Source organism: Biomphalaria glabrata, chromosome 8, assembly GCF_947242115.1.
Source record: "Biomphalaria glabrata chromosome 8, xgBioGlab47.1, whole genome shotgun sequence".
NCBI classification, from domain to species: Eukaryota; Metazoa; Mollusca; class Gastropoda; family Planorbidae; genus Biomphalaria; species Biomphalaria glabrata.
Genome location: NC_074718.1, coordinates 36524098 through 36544655, shown reverse-complemented (window position 1 = coordinate 36544655; position 20558 = coordinate 36524098). Strand labels below are relative to the sequence as shown.

Genomic DNA, 20558 nt, shown 5'->3' with positions numbered 1-20558 from the left:
AAGATAGGTTTGAAAAAAAAAAGGACCAGTTTAGAGGTCAGATCTTTGCTTATTACTATTTCAAGCGTTATAATAATTTTGAAGGTTTTAAATGTTTGATAGTAATGAAATTATAATTTGCAATTTGGCTTAGCTTTTATTTATTTGAAGTATTTCATTCTTTTATTTTTATATTTTCTTTTACAGTTTGTGCATCTGAGACCCCAAAGCAAGAAAATGTTTAAAAGAAACAGATTTTTCCTTGAAATTGGATAATTGCATATAGTGGTATATTCATTTATAGAATTATTTTTGGAATAGCTGAATCGTGTATAATGTGTTAATATATTTTTGATATTGGAAGTATATAAAAAAATATACTCACACGCCATGGAAGGTGATGATGGAAAGCCCAAATCAAGTAATTTTTCACCAAAAGTAACACGTCCTAAACTACCCCATTTTGCTGGGTCAGAAAGTAGATCCATTAGCCCTCGATCAAAAACGGATCCTGGTCGTGTAGAAATAAAGGCTATTATGGAAGATATTATGAATCTCAAGAAGACTGATTGGAAGACATTTAGTCGATCAAGAACATCTCCACTTCCTAAAGGGAAATCAATGTCAACTAATACTTCTCCAAGTGCTTCTCCTCGCATTGGTTCGCCAGTAGCGGATGAGTCCAGAATTGGTTTATCAAGAGATCGAAGCAGGAGCTTAAAAATACTGACAGACAGATTAAAAAACAAAAATTCTAAACAGGTAATTTCTGACGAATCTAAAATCGATGAAAATAAGGATACAGTTTCAAGAACAATTGAACTGCAACCTTCTGGAAACATTAATGATCAGTGGTCACCCTGTAAAATGGCAGGCCCACTAAGTAATGCACCAGAGGTGAGCCCTAGAAGAAGCCCAGACAGACGTTCTCAGGAGAGAACTTATGAGCAGATTCCAGAATCGCCTGAAGATATTGATGAACCCGAAGGGACAAAATCTCCACTGGCAGCTTCTTCTGATGAAAGTTTTCGATCTGCCTCTGAATGTGTGCATGCCAAAAGCCCAGAAAGTGATTATGGTGGAGCTCGGGAAAAAACTCCGGATAGTGATGGTGGTGGAAGCACAAGGTCTCAGGAAGATTGTACAAATGTCAAAGATGCCCATGACAAGGCTGCTGAAGATGAAGGTGTAAGTGACAGTGGTGAGCATACTGCTCCTATTGTAAGTACCTATCAGTATCATGGCTTACCTAGAAAGTCTAGGTTTTTACAGCTGGCTGGCACTAAACCACCTAAATTAAACCAGCGAGGTTATACCAGACCTCCTGAACGAAGGTCTGGAATAATTTTAATATCTGCTGGTTCAAAAGTTGGGGATGCTGTTAAAGTGGGACCTGAAGATGCCCGACAAACTCCCGCAAGCATTTCTGATGATCAGCCTCGTCAGAGAACCCAACGCCGAAGTGATTCTGGGAAATCAAGTGCCCAGAAGTCTTCCCCACGCTTTATCACACATCCCCCACATCAAAAAAAATCTCATAAAGAATCTGGTCCTGTGGACACTAATGGCTTTGCTGCTCTGAAAACTTCTGGTGATAATGAAGAAGATCATCAATCACAAAGCCAAAGTTCTCTAGCAGACAGCCAGTTTGCAAGTGAAGCTTCAGATGACAACTTCCAGGATGTCCTGGAAAGTTCTGACGTTACTGATAGAAAAAATGGTAAATGTGCAAAACAAAAATCAAAAAGTGACCCTAGTGGTGACCGAGCTTGTGATATTTTAGATTTCCCATCTGGCATGGAAGTTCCACAGTTCCATAGTGCCCCATTGTTGTCTAAAGAGGATATGGAAGCTTTGGGGCTTGATAAGTCATTAATGATTGAAGAAGACAGTAAGATGAAATCTCGTTCAGAAAATGTGTTGTCTTCAGTGAGCCATGAAGGTGTAGACGAGCACAGTTCAGGAGGTGAAGATGATGAAGGTGCTAGCAGTGGTGACTTCAAAGCTTCAGATGCAACAACAGACAGTGAGAATGCCCTCAATACCACCTCTAAATTCCCTTCGACTTTAGCTGTGTCAGCACCAGTTACACCACATGGACCTTCCCCATCTCCCAGTTGTTATGCCATTGACCGACCCTCAAATCTTCTCAGTGTTCCTTCAGCTACTGGTGGTGGGAGGAAAACAAACATTTTCCGCAGTGCAAGCTCAGCGAGTGTTCTACAGAGCCGAAAGCCTGGGGGCTCCCCAATCAGAGACAAAGATGTTGTGCGAAAGTATAGCATAACTACTGACGAAGCCATGATTAACTCCAAATCTTCGACAAGCTTGGTACCAGACTTTTTTCCTATTGGAGATACTGGCAATGCTGCATCCATGCCTGCTGTTTGGAATAAGGATAGACTTTCGAGCACTGATTCCCCAGAGAGAGAACCAGGTTTTATCAAGGTAAGGTCTTTTTTTCTTAACCAATTTTTCTTAAGAAATGTAGCCACCATTTATTTACTGGTTTGGACCAGTGACGACACATTTACTTGTCCAAGGAATTGATATTTCTGCTTGCCAATAGGTGGTTTGGTTAGTGTTTTTTTTCGTCACCTATTTGTATACGGATTATTGTTCTTTTAATTAAAAGAAACCAATGTTCTCTCTTTTTCTCTCTGCTCATGGCTACGTGATGTGTTGCCCTCCCAAAAGCAAGTTGTGTCATCTAATCCATGTTCATTGTTGCATAGAATATAAGAAACAGCTGGTTGATACCAATGGGGCAACACTTGCCTAAATACAACAATTGTGGGTCTCATCCTATTAATAATTCGCCCCCATTTGAGTAATGTGTCGAGAACAAGTACGCTATAAATAAATCAAAGACCATAATTTGTCAAAAGTCACACTTGACAAGGATCAGCTGATGTTTGCCAAATACAGCTTAGGTCTAGTTTCCATTGTAGTTTTACCTGGCCTCTTCATGTGAAGCATCCAACTTTATCTTCCTTTAATAGTGGATTAATTTGTGTTCGATTTTTTTTTCTTCTTCTTCTCACGAAGAATCATACCGCCTCTAACAAATGTCTCTGGTGGACTAAGGTACACTCTGTCAGGTCTAGGTCATATCTGCAAGGGAAGCCCCACCTCTTTAACATGCTCTGGTCTAGAGTTGTCTGTTCTCTTTTCCTTGGAGATGACATTTCAGTGTCAGCCTTATGAGATTCGTGACCGTAGGTCTTACAACTGAAACTGTATATTAAAGGAAAAGTAATTGAATGTTAACTTATAAAAATAAATACATTAAATGTATTGGGTGCTTCTGGGTTGCTTAGCACTTTTATTTTTTAACTCAATCGTTGTAGATAGTATCTATTTGTTAGTCTAGTAATATTAATTCTGATATCAGTAGAAGTCTGACTTGTAATCAAACTAATAGTATCGTCTGTTATGAAAGTCTTCCATCTCCCTCTCATTCCCTCTTGACCTTTCAGGATCCAGTCGTCACCACTATGTACTGCTAGATCTATGTCTGATCTGTTTGTTTGCACACTATGGCAATGATAAAGCCAGGGCTTGTGAGGCTATATCGTTCTGTCCTTGTTGACCAGCAACATTTCCTTCTCCATCCACCCCACAGGATCAGGTAGTCCCAAAGCAAGTATTTCTCTCTCTCTCTCTCCCCCTTTTCCCTCTCTCACCATTCTACTCAACCTTGTTGTTTTGTAAAGTGGCCCGGCTCTGGAAACACTTGTATTGAGACACACGTCTGTGTCGGTTTCAGCCTTCTTCTAGCGTAGCTTTATCTCTTCGCAGTGGCCTGATAATGTGGACATGGGAAGAAAGAAGAAGGAACGCTCTTTCTTATCATCGCATTAACCAACCAGACATACCTGTCTTATTCGTCTTCTCGGTTAGTGCCCGCTGTTAATTACACGGGTCATTGTTCGGAATCAAGAGATGCATTCAGTCAGCGAAACAAAAACGTAAAGAGCTAGGGGGGGGGATGATGGTTGAAAAGCTTTCTTAAATGTTCATTGTTAAGAGCAGGGGTGGCCTACCTTTTGTGTTGTAAGGACACCAATAAGCAACCAAATCTAATTTTAAAAGCGTCTAGATTTCAATCTTATTTAAAACATTTAAACCTAGATACTAGTGATAGCAGTGTTGTAAATGACTTAAAAAGTTATCCCTTTGTTTGTAGTGTTTCATTCGTACCATGCTAAAAGAACTGAGAGCGCACTGATCTAGATAAACTATTAGACTAGAAAAGATATCAAGACGTCGGCCTCATTTTGTGACGATGAACTCTACAAACATTAGAACGGTTGTTAAGCATTCATAGCTCTTTCCTTTTGATGTCATGTTCTTGAATCTCAGTGTCACGGATGAATGGGTGTATGTATGTATGATCTATTTTTACAAATGCGCGAATGACCGGAAGTGTGTTAGTGGTCAGAAAGGAGAGAGATCAGCGTATGATATGTGCCGTAAAGTTCTATAAAGTTTCTGTGTTTTGATCTAGTTGTTAAATTGTTTTATTCATAACTACAGCTGAACCCAGGGACACCTAGACGTATCGAGAAGGTAGTTTCTAGCGAGTTATAAGTAGATTTATAATAGAGAAGCTGTAACACTCAGGAATATGTGAAATGCGTTCCATTTAGATTTTTTAAACTGAAGATCAAAATGTGTGAAGAACGAATTCACTAATTATTTAAGGACCATTGTATATTTCACTCTTGGTTTAGATATCACCAAAAAGAAAAGGGCGAATAAAAGTCATTTCTATATTTGTGTTTCTATGTCGCATACAAACGTATATTCTTAAAGAACTAGTCCTATATAGAACTAAGGGGGGTGGGTACTTCTGCTAGCTAGAAGCAATATACTATCACACAGTCTATAGTGTTAACAGTGATGCTCGATCGTTTTCCCAGAGTTAGTACATCTAAACCAACCCGTGTAGGCGTATTTACATTTTTATCAGACCCTTTTTTTTAAAACAAACTTTTATATATATATATATATATATATATATATATATATATATATATATATATATATATATATATATATATATATATATATATATATATATATATTCAACTTGAGATGTATAGAAGTAACACAATCAAATGACATTTAAACAATATCACGTCTCTCGCATAGTCTCTTCCTCAACTTTTCTACCAGTTCTTTCCAATAAAATTCACTTCAATTACGCCAGGCCATTTCGTGGTTTCACCAGAAACTCTCCAGCTTACACAACCAAACACACGCTCCTCTTTCCTTACAGCTTAGACACACACATACATATCAATGCCACATTTGTAATGATGTTATTGTTTCATTAATGAAAGGTCTAGAGGTTGGGTAATAATTCTAATAGATATATCCACATTGACCCTCACACAGAATGATAGCAGCCTCCTTCGCGATACCGGCTGCTGCACGTTGTGATTCCCTATCTGTTCCTAATCCAATCAACATGTAACTTATTTTGACAATGTCTCTTTGAGAAGCTAGTTGCATGGGACTTCACCAAATAAGAAATGAGAAACAAGGTGCATAATGATTGATAGTATATTGTTTGTCTTACCTTAATTGACAAATCTTGGCAGACTTGCTCAGCAACTGGGACACCTTTCCCCCCTTCCTTTATAGATCCCATACAAACAATCTCTGTAACAATATGTCATAATGTACAATACCTATGATTTTTTTTTTAAAAGATCATATGTTCATAGCGATCAGTGAGTGATCTTACTTTTGAGTCTTGAAAGTTAAAAAGATAAAGACATGTTAATAACTTAGACCACAGTAATGGACATTATACACTACAGACGTCTCTTCAAAGAAGGTGGTTACACCACACGCGTGAATATAGCGGTACATGCTAATTAGAGATTTCAACTCTACTCAGATTTGTATCCCGGTGGGAATGGGATTTTGAATTTCTGTATTTTTAAGACGTCCTTGAGTCCCCCCAACTTTAATGGGTGCCGGACATTAGTTGGGGAAAGTAAAGGCGTTTGGTCGTTATGCTTGCCACATAACACCTTCATTAACCGTAGGCCATAGAAACAGATCTGCCTTATAGATCACAAAGGTCTGAATTGGGTACTTGACTATTGTATCTCTATCTCTCTGTGAAACACAGCTCTACTGTATATCATTGGCCTAACTAGGAATTTTCCATCATTTGGCAGCCCTTGGGGCCTAACCTCTTTGATGGCCCCCGCATTTTGCGTAATATTTAATGTAAAAAGAATTTCGAACACTCATTTGGGTGATTTTCAAATTCGCCCCCCCCCCGTCAATAGCTACGCCACTGCTGTATATCCACCTCTCTGTCTGTGAAACACTGTAACTCCTCTACTGTATGTCTACGTCTGTGCCTGTGAAACACTGTAACTCCTCTACTGTATGTCTACCTCTGTGCCTGTGAAACACTGTAACTCCACTACTGCATGTCTACGTCTGTGCCTGTGAAACACTGTAACTCCTTTACTGTATGTCAACCCCCCTGTGCATGTTAAACACTGTAACCCCTTTACTGTATGTCCACCCCTGTGCCTGTGAAACACTGTAACTCTTCTACTGTATGTCTACCTCTGTGCCTGTGAAACACTGTAACTCCTCTACTGTATGTCTACCTCTGTGCCTGTGAAACACTGTAACTCCTTTACTGTATGTCAACCCCCCTGTGCCTGTGAAACACTGTAACTCCTCTACTGTATGTCTACCTCTGTGCCTGTGAAACACTGTAACTCCTCTACTGTATGTCTACCTCTGTGCCTGTGAAACACTGTAACTCCTCTACTGTATGTCTACGTCTGTGCCTGTGAAACACTGTAACTCCACTACTGTATGTCTACCTCTGTGCCTGTGAAACACTGTAACTCCTCTACTGTATGGCTACACCTGTGCCTGTGAAACACTGTAACTCCTCTACTGTATGTCTACCCCTGTGCCTGTGAAACACTAACTCCTTTACTGTATGTCTACACCTGTGCTGATACTAAGCCACTCAGTTTCTTTAAATGTTGCATAAATTTGGCTTTATGATTGTTATGTAGCGCGAAACAAAAGTTGAATGTCCGTAGGGAATGGTTAGTATTGGAAACAATGCATTTCACTCCCCTCCCTCCCTCTCTCTCTCTCTCTCTCTCTCTCTCTCTCTATCTAGCTATCTCTTTAAAAACTGTCTCGACTGTGTCTCGACCCTTACTTAGAGTCTCACCTACATGTATAGACAATTTTGTATCGTGCTTATGAATGTTCACCCTCATTTGATGCCCAGATCGTCTTTTAAATGCATACAAAATATTCACTCTGGGCTCGAGTCCTCGAAGGGACTGATTCAGCTTATAATACGACTTCAGTCAATTACCATTTCTTTTCCTTATTCAAGATACCAATCAGAATAAATTATCAGTAGTTAATGAACTAATTATTTAATTTTATGTATTGATTCTTGTGTTGTCAGGTAAGAGAAATAATTGTGCACAATTTCAGCTTGATTCGAGATTGGGTGTGGGAGAAATAAAGTGTACAAACTTTTGACCAGACAGATTGAGTTGATATAAGCTTTGTACAAATGTTTCTAATCGCACAGATGTAGTACGTCTAGGTCTATCATACATGTAATTACTTGACTGATCCAAACTAATTGATACGATCAGACTTAATATTGGCTTTGCTTTTTTTTTTTTTTTGGTTTTGTATTTTTTGAATGATTTTCTTGTTTTAAATTCTGGATCTCTTCTACTCGGTATGGAGCCCCCCATCGTTTGGGGAAAGAGAAATTAATAAGTTAGATTTGAAATGTAACAAAGATGTTCACATTATAATGGATTTGTTTAATTACGACATCTTTTAGATTTTCCGTTTGTAGACAAGGTAGAGAGAGAAAAAAAAAAGATTAGTAAGCAGATCGTAATGTTGTCAGTTCTTGATGGATTTGTCATAGCTAAGTAGGTCAAACTCCTTGCTCTGCGCTTCGGCGGCATTTTGTTCAACACTTGTGATAGTCAATGAATCATTTACTCACGATTCACACACATCATAAGCCTTGCTCATCACATGTTTGAATTTTCTCCAAGATCATATTTCAACAAATAGCTGGTCCTTATTTTAGTGGGTCTGGGAGTGATTTTTTTTTCTTTTTTAAAATAGTATTATTTTCATTTAGCAGCGATCATTTTCATGTGCGGTAAAGTGTTGTATAGGAAGACTTTTAGATGCTTCCAAAATGAATACATTCTTAACAGTTTCGGCCTCAAGACGTGTGTGGAACAATGAGAACAAAGCCACGCAGAAATGCCTGGATAGCTGCTGCTGTTTCTTTCTCATTCGTAACGGGAACAATTAAACGAATATCCCTGATAAACTGCGCAGGGATTTTCAAATCAGTCTCATCTCTAGATCGCTACAGCAGTGTTTCTCAAATCTTTACTAGTGACTCACTCTAGACCCTTAGTCATCAAGTCATATATATATACTTTGTGAGAAGAATAAACCTCTCACTCCTATATGTCCACTGTGCATTTATCAGCGAAAACACTCTATCGGCGTTGAACGAATACTAATGAAAAATTCACAAACTGGAAAATCTCGAAGAGTAATATCAAATTTAAAAGTAAAATTAAAGTTTCGTTAGTAGTCTCTGTACTTCTATGTCCTATAATGACCTATATGGTTGTGAAAGTTTGACACTCAACGCTGAAGCTGAAAGAAGAGTAAATGCTACAGAAAAATGCTGGGTATCAGATACCAGGAAAGACAAATGAGTTGGTACGGTTACAAGTCGACACTCTGGCTGTCAAAAAAAGGAGGAACTCCTCAATACTGTGAAGAGACGAAAGCTGAGCGGGTTTGGTCTTATTGTAAGACATGACTCACTATCTAAAGCATTGATTCCCAAAGTTCCAAGGTTGAGTTCCAAGGGGTCTACGAAAGTGAAAAAAAAATTAAATTGGGGGTCTATGAGATGTCCATGGAGGTCTACAAAAATGGATTGAATTTAAGCAGGTCGTGACTTTAATTTTCACATCTCATTAATGTAATTACTTCCTACACTAATGTATGATTTGTATCTTAGTTAATCCTTTCAATATTTAACCTGCTATTCAAACGAAAAATTGTTATATTTAATTTCAATACTTTTTAAATAGCTTAAGTTTTCCTACATGTAGCAAATAGAAATGTAGATTACACAGCTTTGGCTACTTAAAATTGGGATTCATTTTTTCCTTGTCAAACAAGTGCCTTTTTATGACAATATGAAACTAATTACGCTGGATGATCATTTCAGACGATGCCATTCTGATAAAAAATAAAGGTTTAAAAAAAACTTTCGAACTCTTAAAGATAACGTTCAGAATAGACCCACAAAATCTCTCTTCAACATCATATAGAGAAAGATGGTGGTTTGTGAGCGTCTCAGAAGATATCTTTACTTAAATACGGAAAACAGTAGATAAAACATTAATTTTACCAGCTGTTATAGTAGTTTTAAAAACTGTTTTACACTAATGTAAATCTGATATTATTAACAAATTTCTTAAAGCAACAATACAGTAGGCTCATCGGTAGTATGAGTCATAACAAAAGCTTCTTATGTAATTCTTTGCAATCAACCCCAGCGGCCTCGCAGGCTCTAAGAGGGTGTAGCGCTGTGTGCTGCATACTGCCTAAGGGTCGTCGGCTCCTTGCATTTCCTCGGGGTTGACCCACGATAACAGTTCCCATGTTTGGGTATAGCTGCAAGGCAGCAGAGGTTTGAATTCAGTTTTCCCCCTGCTAAGTGGGTTGCAGTTGCAAGGCTAGGATAATGAGTCCCTCCTGCCCATAGCTTACTGGTTTAGATGCCAGTTACTTCTCCCCATCTCCGGTTTGAGAGAAAACAGTTCCGCGGATCCAATATATGATCCAGACGTGAAAGATGAAGAAATACACAAGAAGCTGCTCTTTACGAAAAGTTTTACAGTGATACTTAAGGCCAGTTAATTAATTAATTGATATTTATTGTTTGAAGAACTACTTCATAGAGCAACAAATTCCTATATGAAACACAATATCCGTAGCAACGGATGATGAACCTGCAAACAAAAAACCCCACAACAACACACATTTCCAGTGTGTTTGGTGGTTCCAGTAATACATATCAATTGTTATTTTAATTGGTGTAAATTTGAATTTTATCAATTAAAAAAAATAGATATCACTAACTTACAAAGTAGCTTTTAATTACTCCCTACAACTCACTACAGTTAGAAATTACTTTTAAAAAATGGAGTTTGTAGAAACGCAGTACCGGTATAAGTTAAGCAGGGGGTCTACCGAAAACCAGACAACATGGCAAGGGGTCTACGAGACAAAAAAGTTTGGGAACCACTGATCTAAAGTCATTCTTCAAGGTACAGTGGAGGAAGCATGAAGAAAGGGTTATCCAAAGAAAAAAATTGACTGGACAATGTAAAATAATGGACCGGCCTCTCTTGATACCTAACTAACAGCTGCTGACCTGAGAAAATGAGGGATTTAGCTATGCGAACAGTCCCATCACCCTTACAACGAAAGTCAATAGACAGTGAAAACGAGCTTCATTAGAACTCTAGAATCTTAATGGTGAAATGTGTTTAGCGTCTTTTTCTTCAAAAAAAAAAAAAATTTTAATCGATCTAGTTTCAGACGTCTTTCAAAAAAAACCTTAAATCATTGAATTCAACATTGTTAATGTCGTGTTTTTTTTTTTAATACTAAAAAAAACAACAGCAAAAAAACTTTTTAACTACACTGCAAATATATGTTCATAGAAAGAAAACAAAATCACGTTTGCGGTCCCTTGTCAGTACGTCACACTCCCCCCTGCGGTGTACCGTCCCATTTTCAGTTCTTCTAGGTCATGTTGTCATTGGTCTAATGATATTGTGTGCCTCTTATCGTTGGGCCCGATTGGGTTTGTAACTTGTGAATTGATCAGCACTATTCCATTAGTCAGATCTATGGTAGATCTTAGACAGTTACACAATGACATTAGAGATGGTTCACATTCGTCTCCCCCCCCCCTCCCTTCTCTCTTTCTCGATTCCCTTTCGTTCTCTTTACCCTCGCCCCATTTTTGTTGTTGTTGTAATTTTGTGTGTGGCTACAACTTATCCTACTACCACTACTTCACTACTAATCTGTTAGTCATTTTTTTTTTAACACCATCTTTAGGCTTCCTTCTCCTTTCGTAATAATCTTCTTCGCTAAGAGTTTTTTTTTTTTTTTTTTGGTTAATAATTACTTATTGTCACAGATTACATTATAGAATTGTTTGTACATTTCACTTTTGAAAGAAATATAAGCCCTCGACATGAGTCTCGGGATTTAATCCTCAAATTTAGACACATTGACATTCAAGTCAGGATTTACCCAAGGGACATAATTAGTATGTTTGAAATCTATTGGTTGATTTGAATTTAAACAAAGACATTTTTGAAAAGAGTTAGCGCCAGAGAATTGGCGGTAGTAAGAAGGTAAAGTCAGTCGATAAAATAATGCCTTTGTAGTCAGTCACGTTTCTAGGAGCTCTGTTTGAAAAGCCTTTGTAATATGCTCATTGATTTGTAATTTGTACATAAACTGTACTTACGTTGTATTTAATAAAGTTCCAGAGTTTTGTTTTATCAAAGAATCGTCGATTGTCATTCTAGATCGTCATTTTTGTTAACTATTGAATTCAAGTAAAATCCCCGGCATAACAACACATCGTAACATCGTGCATGTTGTTACATCTGGCCCAAGTGTTGTTACATTGGCACTCTCCGACAAATAAAAGTTCATGGACAACTTTTAACGAAATTTATTCAAGATCTGGGACCAATTTCTAAACTCTTCAAAGGAACTTCATTCTTATTTAACAGAATTTCTGTGTTTAACAGGTCAGTTGGTTATCGATAATTCTTTTATAAAGATTTTCGTTAGAGTTACGTTTAACTCACGAAATCTATTATTATATGTAATTGGCAAAAGGAATAAGACCAATATACATAATAACTGGCAATATAAAAGACCAGTAAAGCAAATAACTGGCAATATAAAAAGACCAGTAAATCAAATAACTGGCATTATAAAGAAGACCAGTAAATAATCATTTGTGCAGCACAAAGTAAACAGAAGACCAGATTTAACCAACTGTTAAACCAGAAAAAAAAAAAAAAAAAAAAGTACTCGGCTCAATAGATCTATATATCAAGGCTTACGACTCCAGTAGTACTTCTACTGTAAAACAAAGTTCTACTTCATAGCCAGTTACGGCATAACTAACATTGATTTGTTATATTCAAAACGTTACTATATTTCTACATTCCAAGTTGGTATATTTTTCAACATGTCTCCAAAGACAAGAACACAAAGATGGTTAGAATTATTCGACATAGCTAAAGAAAAACAAGTACCTAAACCAGAAGAATGGGTTCATCGACAGGAAGAAAAAGAATATCAAGCAAAAGTACATTGTAACATGACTTCAACAACAGACATAATAGGTGAAGCCATAGCTTTAACAGAAAAACTCAACATTCCTTCACATGAACGAGAAAGATGGTTTGATAATAAATTAGCTGAGTTCGACAGAGAAAACGACAGAAGACGGCAAGAAGAACTTAAACGAGAATTATTAGAATTGAAAAATACCGAATTCAAAGCTGAACAAAAGAATGATGCAACATTAACAAGAATATACCAGAAAGCTCAATTAAGAAAGCGTACAGCATATCTCGAAGATGGATTTCTCAAGAAGATTACTTTCCACAAGTACAATGTCATTGAACAAATATATGTACCAAAGAAGTTCAGAAAACAAATAATTAAAGCAAAGCATGAATTTTATGACACCATACATATGAGTGTAACAAGTACCAAGAAGAGAATTGCCAAAGAATATTATTGGCCTAGCTTGACCAAAGATGTCAAGAAATACATTAATAAATGTTTACATTGTCAATGGGATTATGATGAGAAACAAACTCAAAAGAAAAGCAACATAACTAAAACAAAGAACAAAGACGACTACAAAGCCAGAATTGACAACAATGAATCTATGCATCATGACTCAAGTAAATCTACAGGAACATCACTGCCTACTACATGTCCATCCCTACCCACTTCATGTCCATCCCTACCTGACAATACAAGCCCGTCCCTACCAAGTACTTTCCCATCCCTAACCACTGATGATGACTTCATACATCAAGACTTGAATAAGACTGCATCTGCATCAAATACTATGATATGCATTGAACATTTCTGCTACAATCAAGACAAGTCTCATGAACCAGAAGCAGATACTTATCTTCAATCAACTTTGGCTATACCAGACAAAAGAAAAACTATGCAACTTGACTCTATCACTCATACAAGTATTCCTCATTTGAAAGAATGTGAGTCAACTCAAGAAGCCATCACAACCAAGAACATTGAAAGTCAAAGAATATTACATGAACACATGAAATCAAGATATTTTGCTCAAGGAGATCAAATCAATTTACTGTTACCAGATTGGAGTAACAAGCTATTCTACAAATGGCAAGGTCCATTTACCATCACCAGAAAGATTTCCAACCTGCTTTATGAAATCAATGTCAACAAGTTTACCAGAGTATTTCATGTTCATATGTTTGAACATTACCATGAAACAGATAATGAAGACATCAAAGCAGAAATTGATAATTTTACAAGCTTAGCAACTATTCCTGAGGAAGAAGAAGAAGAAACGTCATCAACACCCATTCCTGAGATAGATGTTTCATTACCAGCATCAAATCAAATTGACATTCCCAAGTTCATCACTCTGGATGACATAGCACTACAAACAGTGAAGAACATTAAAGTGTTTACAGACCATGCAGATTTCTTTACCAGTGTTTCTGAGACATTTCCAGTACTGCAATTTGAAAGAAACTCAGAAAGCAATAACATTGACAACACCAAGTTTCATCCTCCGTCCACTCAAAGGGCAACTTTTCTTCAGAAAGGAACAAATGAACTTCTTCAACATTGCTGTATTGACCGATTGAACTCAGACATGTTCAGTCATTGCTCTATTGAACATTCTAATGCAAAGCATTCTGCTACCATTGTTCTACAGCGTCAAAGTTCATCAACCAGAAAATTGAGTTTTGGTTTCGGACAGTTCTTATTTTCACCAAACTCAAACGCGGTTCAATCAGACATTATCTGTGAGATCATTATGACATGGAGACAACAGCTTCATAAACTGAAAGACCTTTTCTTCAAGTTTAGAAAACGCACATGCACATCCATGTCGGCAATTCAGAAGGGTTCCGAACTTTACATTTCTACTCTACATATGTACTATAGCATATTTAGTGCCACTTGATCCATTATCATTCATACTCGTCAAGGAAGAACAGTATTCAGTTGTACTTAATCAATTAATTTGTCTACTCATTTTTTCCACAGGAGTTCTATATCAGATGTTGTATTTATTTCAGCACCAAGCAACCCACTGAGGAAAGTCACTCATTCAAGATACTTTGTTTATTATGTTTCAGCATCTTTGCATATGACATGCATCAGACATCTTAATTTTTAAATCATGAGCATTTTATTTCAGGTATATTATTATTGCATATATCCTATTATGATAGTACAGATACATGACAGACAATTGGAATTTTTCATGTTGAGATTTATATCACATTGAGTATTATTTTCTCAGAAGATTGTCATGTACTATCACAATTATTTTTTCCATGTACACATTTTCACAAATGAGTTATGTCATATTTTAATTTCATCATGAAGAGAAGTAACTCATTCAATCCAAGAATTATGCTTTGTACAACTTTTGATATTGTTCATGACAAGCATTGTCTCAATTTTCATAACCACTTGAATAGTGAGACAGGTATTCAAAGTCATCAATAATTTTATTCACTGCATTTACATTTTTTATTATTGTTGTTATCTCCAAGTTGACTTTATTTTGTCATATGTTACCTCAACCATTTTTCTATAGTTTCATGTATGGTATTTTATGTATACATATGAGCATTTCTATTACCATACAAATGCTAAATGGAGAGGGGGGTAATATGTCACAGATTACATTATAGAATTGTTTGTACATTTCACTTTTGAAAGAAATATAAGCCCTCGACATGAGTCTCGGGATTTAATCCTCAAATTTAGACACTTGACATTCAAGTCAGGATTTACCCAAGGGACATAATTAGTATGTTTGAAATCTATTGGTTGATTTGAATTTAAACAAAGACATTTTTGAAAAGAGTTAGCGCCAGAGAATTGGCGGTAGTAAGAAGGTAAAGTCAGTCGATAAAATAATGCCTTTGTAGTCAGTCACGTTTCTAGGAGCTCTGTTTGAAAAGCCTTTGTAATATGCTCATTGATTTGTAATTTGTACATAAACTGTACTTACGTTGTATTTAATAAAGTTCCAGAGTTTTGTTTTATCAAAGAATCGTCGATTGTCATTCTAGATCGTCATTTTTGTTAACTATTGAATTCAAGTAAAATCCCCGGCATAACAACACATCGTAACATCGTGCATGTTGTTACATCTGGCCCAAGTGTTGTTACACTTATATATATATATTACGTTGCGTAAACATCGTTTTTTTTTTCTACGGGACATGAACCTGTCTGACGTCACAAAGCTCGGCTTTTTTGCACGGTAACGCAACTACAATAATAACTTGAAGGGAAAATAAGGTTTGGCACTTGATTACGTCAGAGTAGTTTGACTGATGAGTTCATGCTCTGCATTTTTAAGAATGAATGCCTGTGCAGCCACACGAGAATGAACATTTTATTACCAGCATTTTGTTTTATTCACATACCATTGCTCGTTAATTAACAAAAACAATAACACAGGTAAATGTTTGGCTTTCAACTCAGTTGTAGAGAGGATGCTTTCTTGGTGCCTTTGTTGTAAGAGTCTGTCACATCAAAAGGAATTAGTGGTGCTTTTCAAGGAGATGACGTTAGAACGAGGGTTCAATTCTTGGACGTTTTTGTACTCTGTCCACAGACATTAAAGCTAAGACTACTACAGCTGGATCAGTAATACAGCTCAAAGCATGGAGTTCTATGAAGTGACTTACACAAATTGGGATTTTAAAATTATTTTTTTTTATATATATTTCTGCTGATAATCATTGAAAGATTAGTAATTAGCTTTTAACAGTTTTAACACAGCAGACTGGGATCAGTACTCTACTAAATTTACGAATGTTATAAAAGTGACTTCCCTTCGTATGATGTTTCGTGTCATTGTAGTAGTTGACAATATCTTTGTGGTGGACTTGCGTTTGGTTAAATTACATGCTCATCTATTTCATAGATACCTTTAGTATAATAGTTATTTCAAACATCCACCAATATTCATTCTGGTGCACTGCCATGACCAGGATTCGTTAAAGAGAAACCAAATTCACTGTATAGTCTCTTTCACATGTTCGTTGAAAAGTTTTCTAATGATGTGGCAGATCTGTAGCTGTACTTCTGAAAAGTAGTAAGAATCTTGTTGACATTGCTCAAGATCTACCAGCTGTCTGCGAGGTCAGTTGTCACTACTACCTTGGCTGCTAACACGTTTAGAGACATTGTACTGTTAGTTCACTTCTATAGTTGCTTAATCTCATCACCAAGCATAGGTTTTTTTATATTTTGTTCTTTTGTTCGGTCGATTGAAATCCACTATCTTGTCCGTTAATATAAATTTATCTCAGTAGATAAGCTATTATTAAACTCGGGAATTTCTGTTTTATTTGAAGTAAGAAGGTCCATTTCTCATATATAGTAATATGGAGCTTTTTGGATAAAAGATTAATCGTAAGGCAGAGAGGAGTCACCCTGAAATTCACTTATTCTTATAAGGAAAGAACCCAAATTGTCATCATTGTAGCTCATAACTCTTTTTTAGCCTTTTTATTATTGGATTGATTTTTTTTTCCATAATTAGTCACTAGGAAATGAGTCGAAGGTCTATTAGTAGTCGACGTAGCACGTTTTCTTTGTCTTCTTTGCTTAGGTACTGTAAAACATTAATGGTTAATTGTACTTAACAGTCCTTTGACCTTCTATTGCAGCCTAGTTCGGCTGTTAAGATCGGAGCAATTTAGCACATTTTATTGTTGAATAGGGCAGTATGTAATAGGCAAGTGTTTGGGTCGTAGTTAATTCACTTTGCATTAGCGATGGTTCTGACATAAACTTGTTCAAACATGAACCTAATTAGTATGACTACTATTATGATTTCGAGCTGTACTCGTAAAGTTTTAATGATAGTTAATTATTTAGTTTGTTATTAACCACAGGCCCAGAACATTGCAAAACCATTCCCTTTGGCCTTTGACAAGCTGTACCAGTCCAGAACTCCACACTCCTCTGTGTTCAGCATACACTAGAAGTTTGACTCTCTTAACGTGTCGGAGAATGAGTCATTGCTCCAAGAAGCCATGCTAATTAGTCATGTCCTCGTCCCTGTGATGCCAGTATGTGTTAGTCTTGACAGTCCGCAGCTAAATTTGCCTAGGTTCCAATGAGAAAATCAAAGCAAATTTGATAAATTATCTTTCTTTTTTTTTTTTTCAAAATGGTGTCTGCTTTTTATTAATTATGTATATATTTTTTTTTATCTGATCGCGAATCAGTTTTTTTTTTTTTTAAATAGGAAAGGGATTTTTTTTTTTTTGAGGAGATTGAGAGAAATAACGAAAGGGTTAATTGAGGGAAAGCAGAAAAAAAGTTCTATTTAAAAAAAAAAAAGTGCTGCCAGACACTTCCGCCGAAGCTCGTTCTCACCCTAAGCTTGCAGCCTAACTTTCTGGCAGCCCAGCTTTGAACCATTGCGTTGCTGAGTGGGAGGAGGAAATGCACGCGCTGATTAATGAATGATAGATGGAAGGCAAGAGTATTGGAGAAAGAAAGATTGAGAGAGAAAGAAGCGCTGCTCTAGTTTTTCTCTCTCTCTCTCCCCCCCCCCCCACTCACTCAAGCTAACCCTTGTAAACATAGAATTTATACCTGCAGTCTTGAGTGTAAATGTTATTGGCGTGTTGCAGCAAAGGGGAGGAGATCCTTGCGCAACGCTCGTGACTGTGTGTACCTTCGTGACTAAAGAAATCACCGTGATGGTGTACAACAGTGCTGCAGTTAGCGCCGAGACTTGAACACACAGCATCACACTAGGCAGACTACAAGTCATTGAGACACACTTGTTGTAAATTGACAGTGATTACGTTACAATTAGTTGCTCTTCACTTCTCCTTGATGATTTTAACAAGAAAAATATTAAATATACTTTAAAAAAAAAGACGAATCTCTTATACAACTTATATTATTTTGCTATAAATAAATTATGATTTAAAATACTACAATTCTCTTGTTTACCCCCTCCGCCGCGTATAACAAAAACAAATCCTCGTTAAGTGAATTAAGTAGAATTAATACTATTTTAATGATGGTCCTTACAAAACTTTGAAGAAGGTGCGCAAAATGTTCCTGAACATTCATTTATTCAACTCTGGAAGGACTAGGGCCTAAATGCGGAAATACCCGAAGACGTATAGATCTAGTCTGTTCAAGAGAACGATTTTCTAGTTCTCTAGCCAAATTTAAATTATTTTCTTTTTATAATTTGTAAAACTATAAAGTCAAACTAGAGTTTTCCCAGTTTGACCAACGAGCTAGTCATTTTCTTTCCCCCAACAATATACATCACACCTGTCAAATTTATAAGAAAATGGTGGGAGCCATTTAGGAGAACCGTGTCAACCTATTGGTTAAAAGGTTTTACCCATAGACTTATATATACTACTCTAAGTCTATGGTTTTGCCTTTTTTGCTCAGCTTTTTAAAGGTATTGTAAAATCAACAGAACTTAAAACCTAACACAATTCTTTTTCTATACACGAAATGGTTGCCCTGTTGTATGCATGTTTTTTGTTTTTTTTTAAATCTCGATCACCTTACAAATATATTAATAAAAAACTCTGTATTAATTTTAAGTAATGTATTGTTTTTAAGTAATTTGGAGTTTCAACCGAGTAAAATTAATATTGACATCTAATTCATTTTTATTCATGTTCACCAACTACCAAAACTGCACCCTCCCCTTCTTTTTTATAAAAGATAATTTATTCCCATATTTGCATATTCCTGCCGCAGGAAATCAACTAATGACACAACTATTTCTTGTATCATGTGTATGCCTGTTGTATTCATTGTACGTGTCCACTTACCACTGTACAGTATAGCTTGGAGAAGAATATTAAGTGTGGTCATGTGTGGTTCAATGCAAGTAGTGTAATAGTAGGCGTCATTTTAGTTACACGATCTCCAAGGGAAGCCGCTGATTCGTGGAATAGCATTCAATCAACACAAATCCACTTCAGTCTAGTTTAATGTCACAAACTTGAATACAAGAATCACAAACACTAGTCTAAGAATGAAGTCCAAGTAAATGTATTGAAATTCTTGAATTTTCTCTTTGGCCACTTTTCCTTTTCAGCCATGTCAGAACACATCTAGAATTATCTCATGTCTGGTGGTTGTAAAGTTAATGATGATTTTTTTTTTTTTTTAGCTTTTTATATTATCTCTATTTCAGCTTTGCCACAAGCTTTTAGTGGTTTCGAGAGCAAAATTGTAAAACAACTTTTGTTGTTAATGTTTTATCACGTGTCACTGTTGTTAATGATTTATCACGTGAAATCGCTGTCAATGCTTCGGTGTTGTCTTTTATCACGTGACACCATTATTGATGCTTTATCACGCGACATATATTAATATATTATCATGTGACACTCATGTGACACTTGTTATTGTTTTATCACGTGACACCAGTGTTAATATTTTATCATGAGACCCTTATTATTGTTTTATCTCGTGACAGTTTTGTTATTTTTATCGCGTGACACGGCTGTTAATGTTTGATCACGTGACGCCGCTGTTAATGTTACCAGTCTTTCCACTTGGTGACTGTTTTGAGCCTGACATAAAGTTCGAATAATGTGCACACGTCTTGGGTTCCATTGCAGTTTGTAACCCAGTCCAAATGTTTTAAAACGGCACTGCAGTCTCCATCTACTTTGTCTCGATCTTGTGAATGTTCTTCCTGAGAACGCTCAGTAATTTGTTCACCCTAAGTCTGTTTCTTCGATTTAGTTGCTTTCTTTCTGGAAATTCGTTGACAGCTTATACATATGTGCGCCTACTTAGTTATTATGTTTAGCGGCCCCGAAAAGGGAAAAGCCATTAGTTTTGTGCGTACAGGCACCCATTTCTTTACAAAATTGTATATGTATATATATCAGCCTTCTGTGAACACAGAGGGTTAAGTTTGTGCTTGTCCCCTAAAAAGTCTCAAATAATCCTTTGTTTTATTTTTTTAGCGGCTCCCGTTTGATGAAAACTGATTAGTTTTGTGTCGTCTTTCTGTTGGTCTGTCACGTTTAGATCGAAAAAATAAGAATAGCTTTTAAAAAATTAATTTCTCTTTTTGGGCAAAAGTTAAATTTAAGTCAGTAATCTCATTATCAGTAATAAATAGTTCA

The 20558-nt window shown here is 36.4% G+C and overlaps 1 protein-coding gene across 1 annotated transcript in view; it reads left to right on the top strand.

Moving 5' to 3' along the window:
- The window catches only part of LOC106075534 (rho guanine nucleotide exchange factor 17-like), a 54440-nt gene that overhangs the window by 6525 nt on the left and 27357 nt on the right, over positions 1 to 20558 (top strand). Inside the window, exon 2 of the mRNA XM_056037263.1 lies at positions 187 to 2427. Within this exon, the coding sequence (XP_055893238.1) occupies positions 370 to 2427 (2058 nt within the window). The 5' untranslated portion in view covers positions 187 to 369. The remainder of the gene's footprint in view (positions 1 to 186; positions 2428 to 20558) is intronic.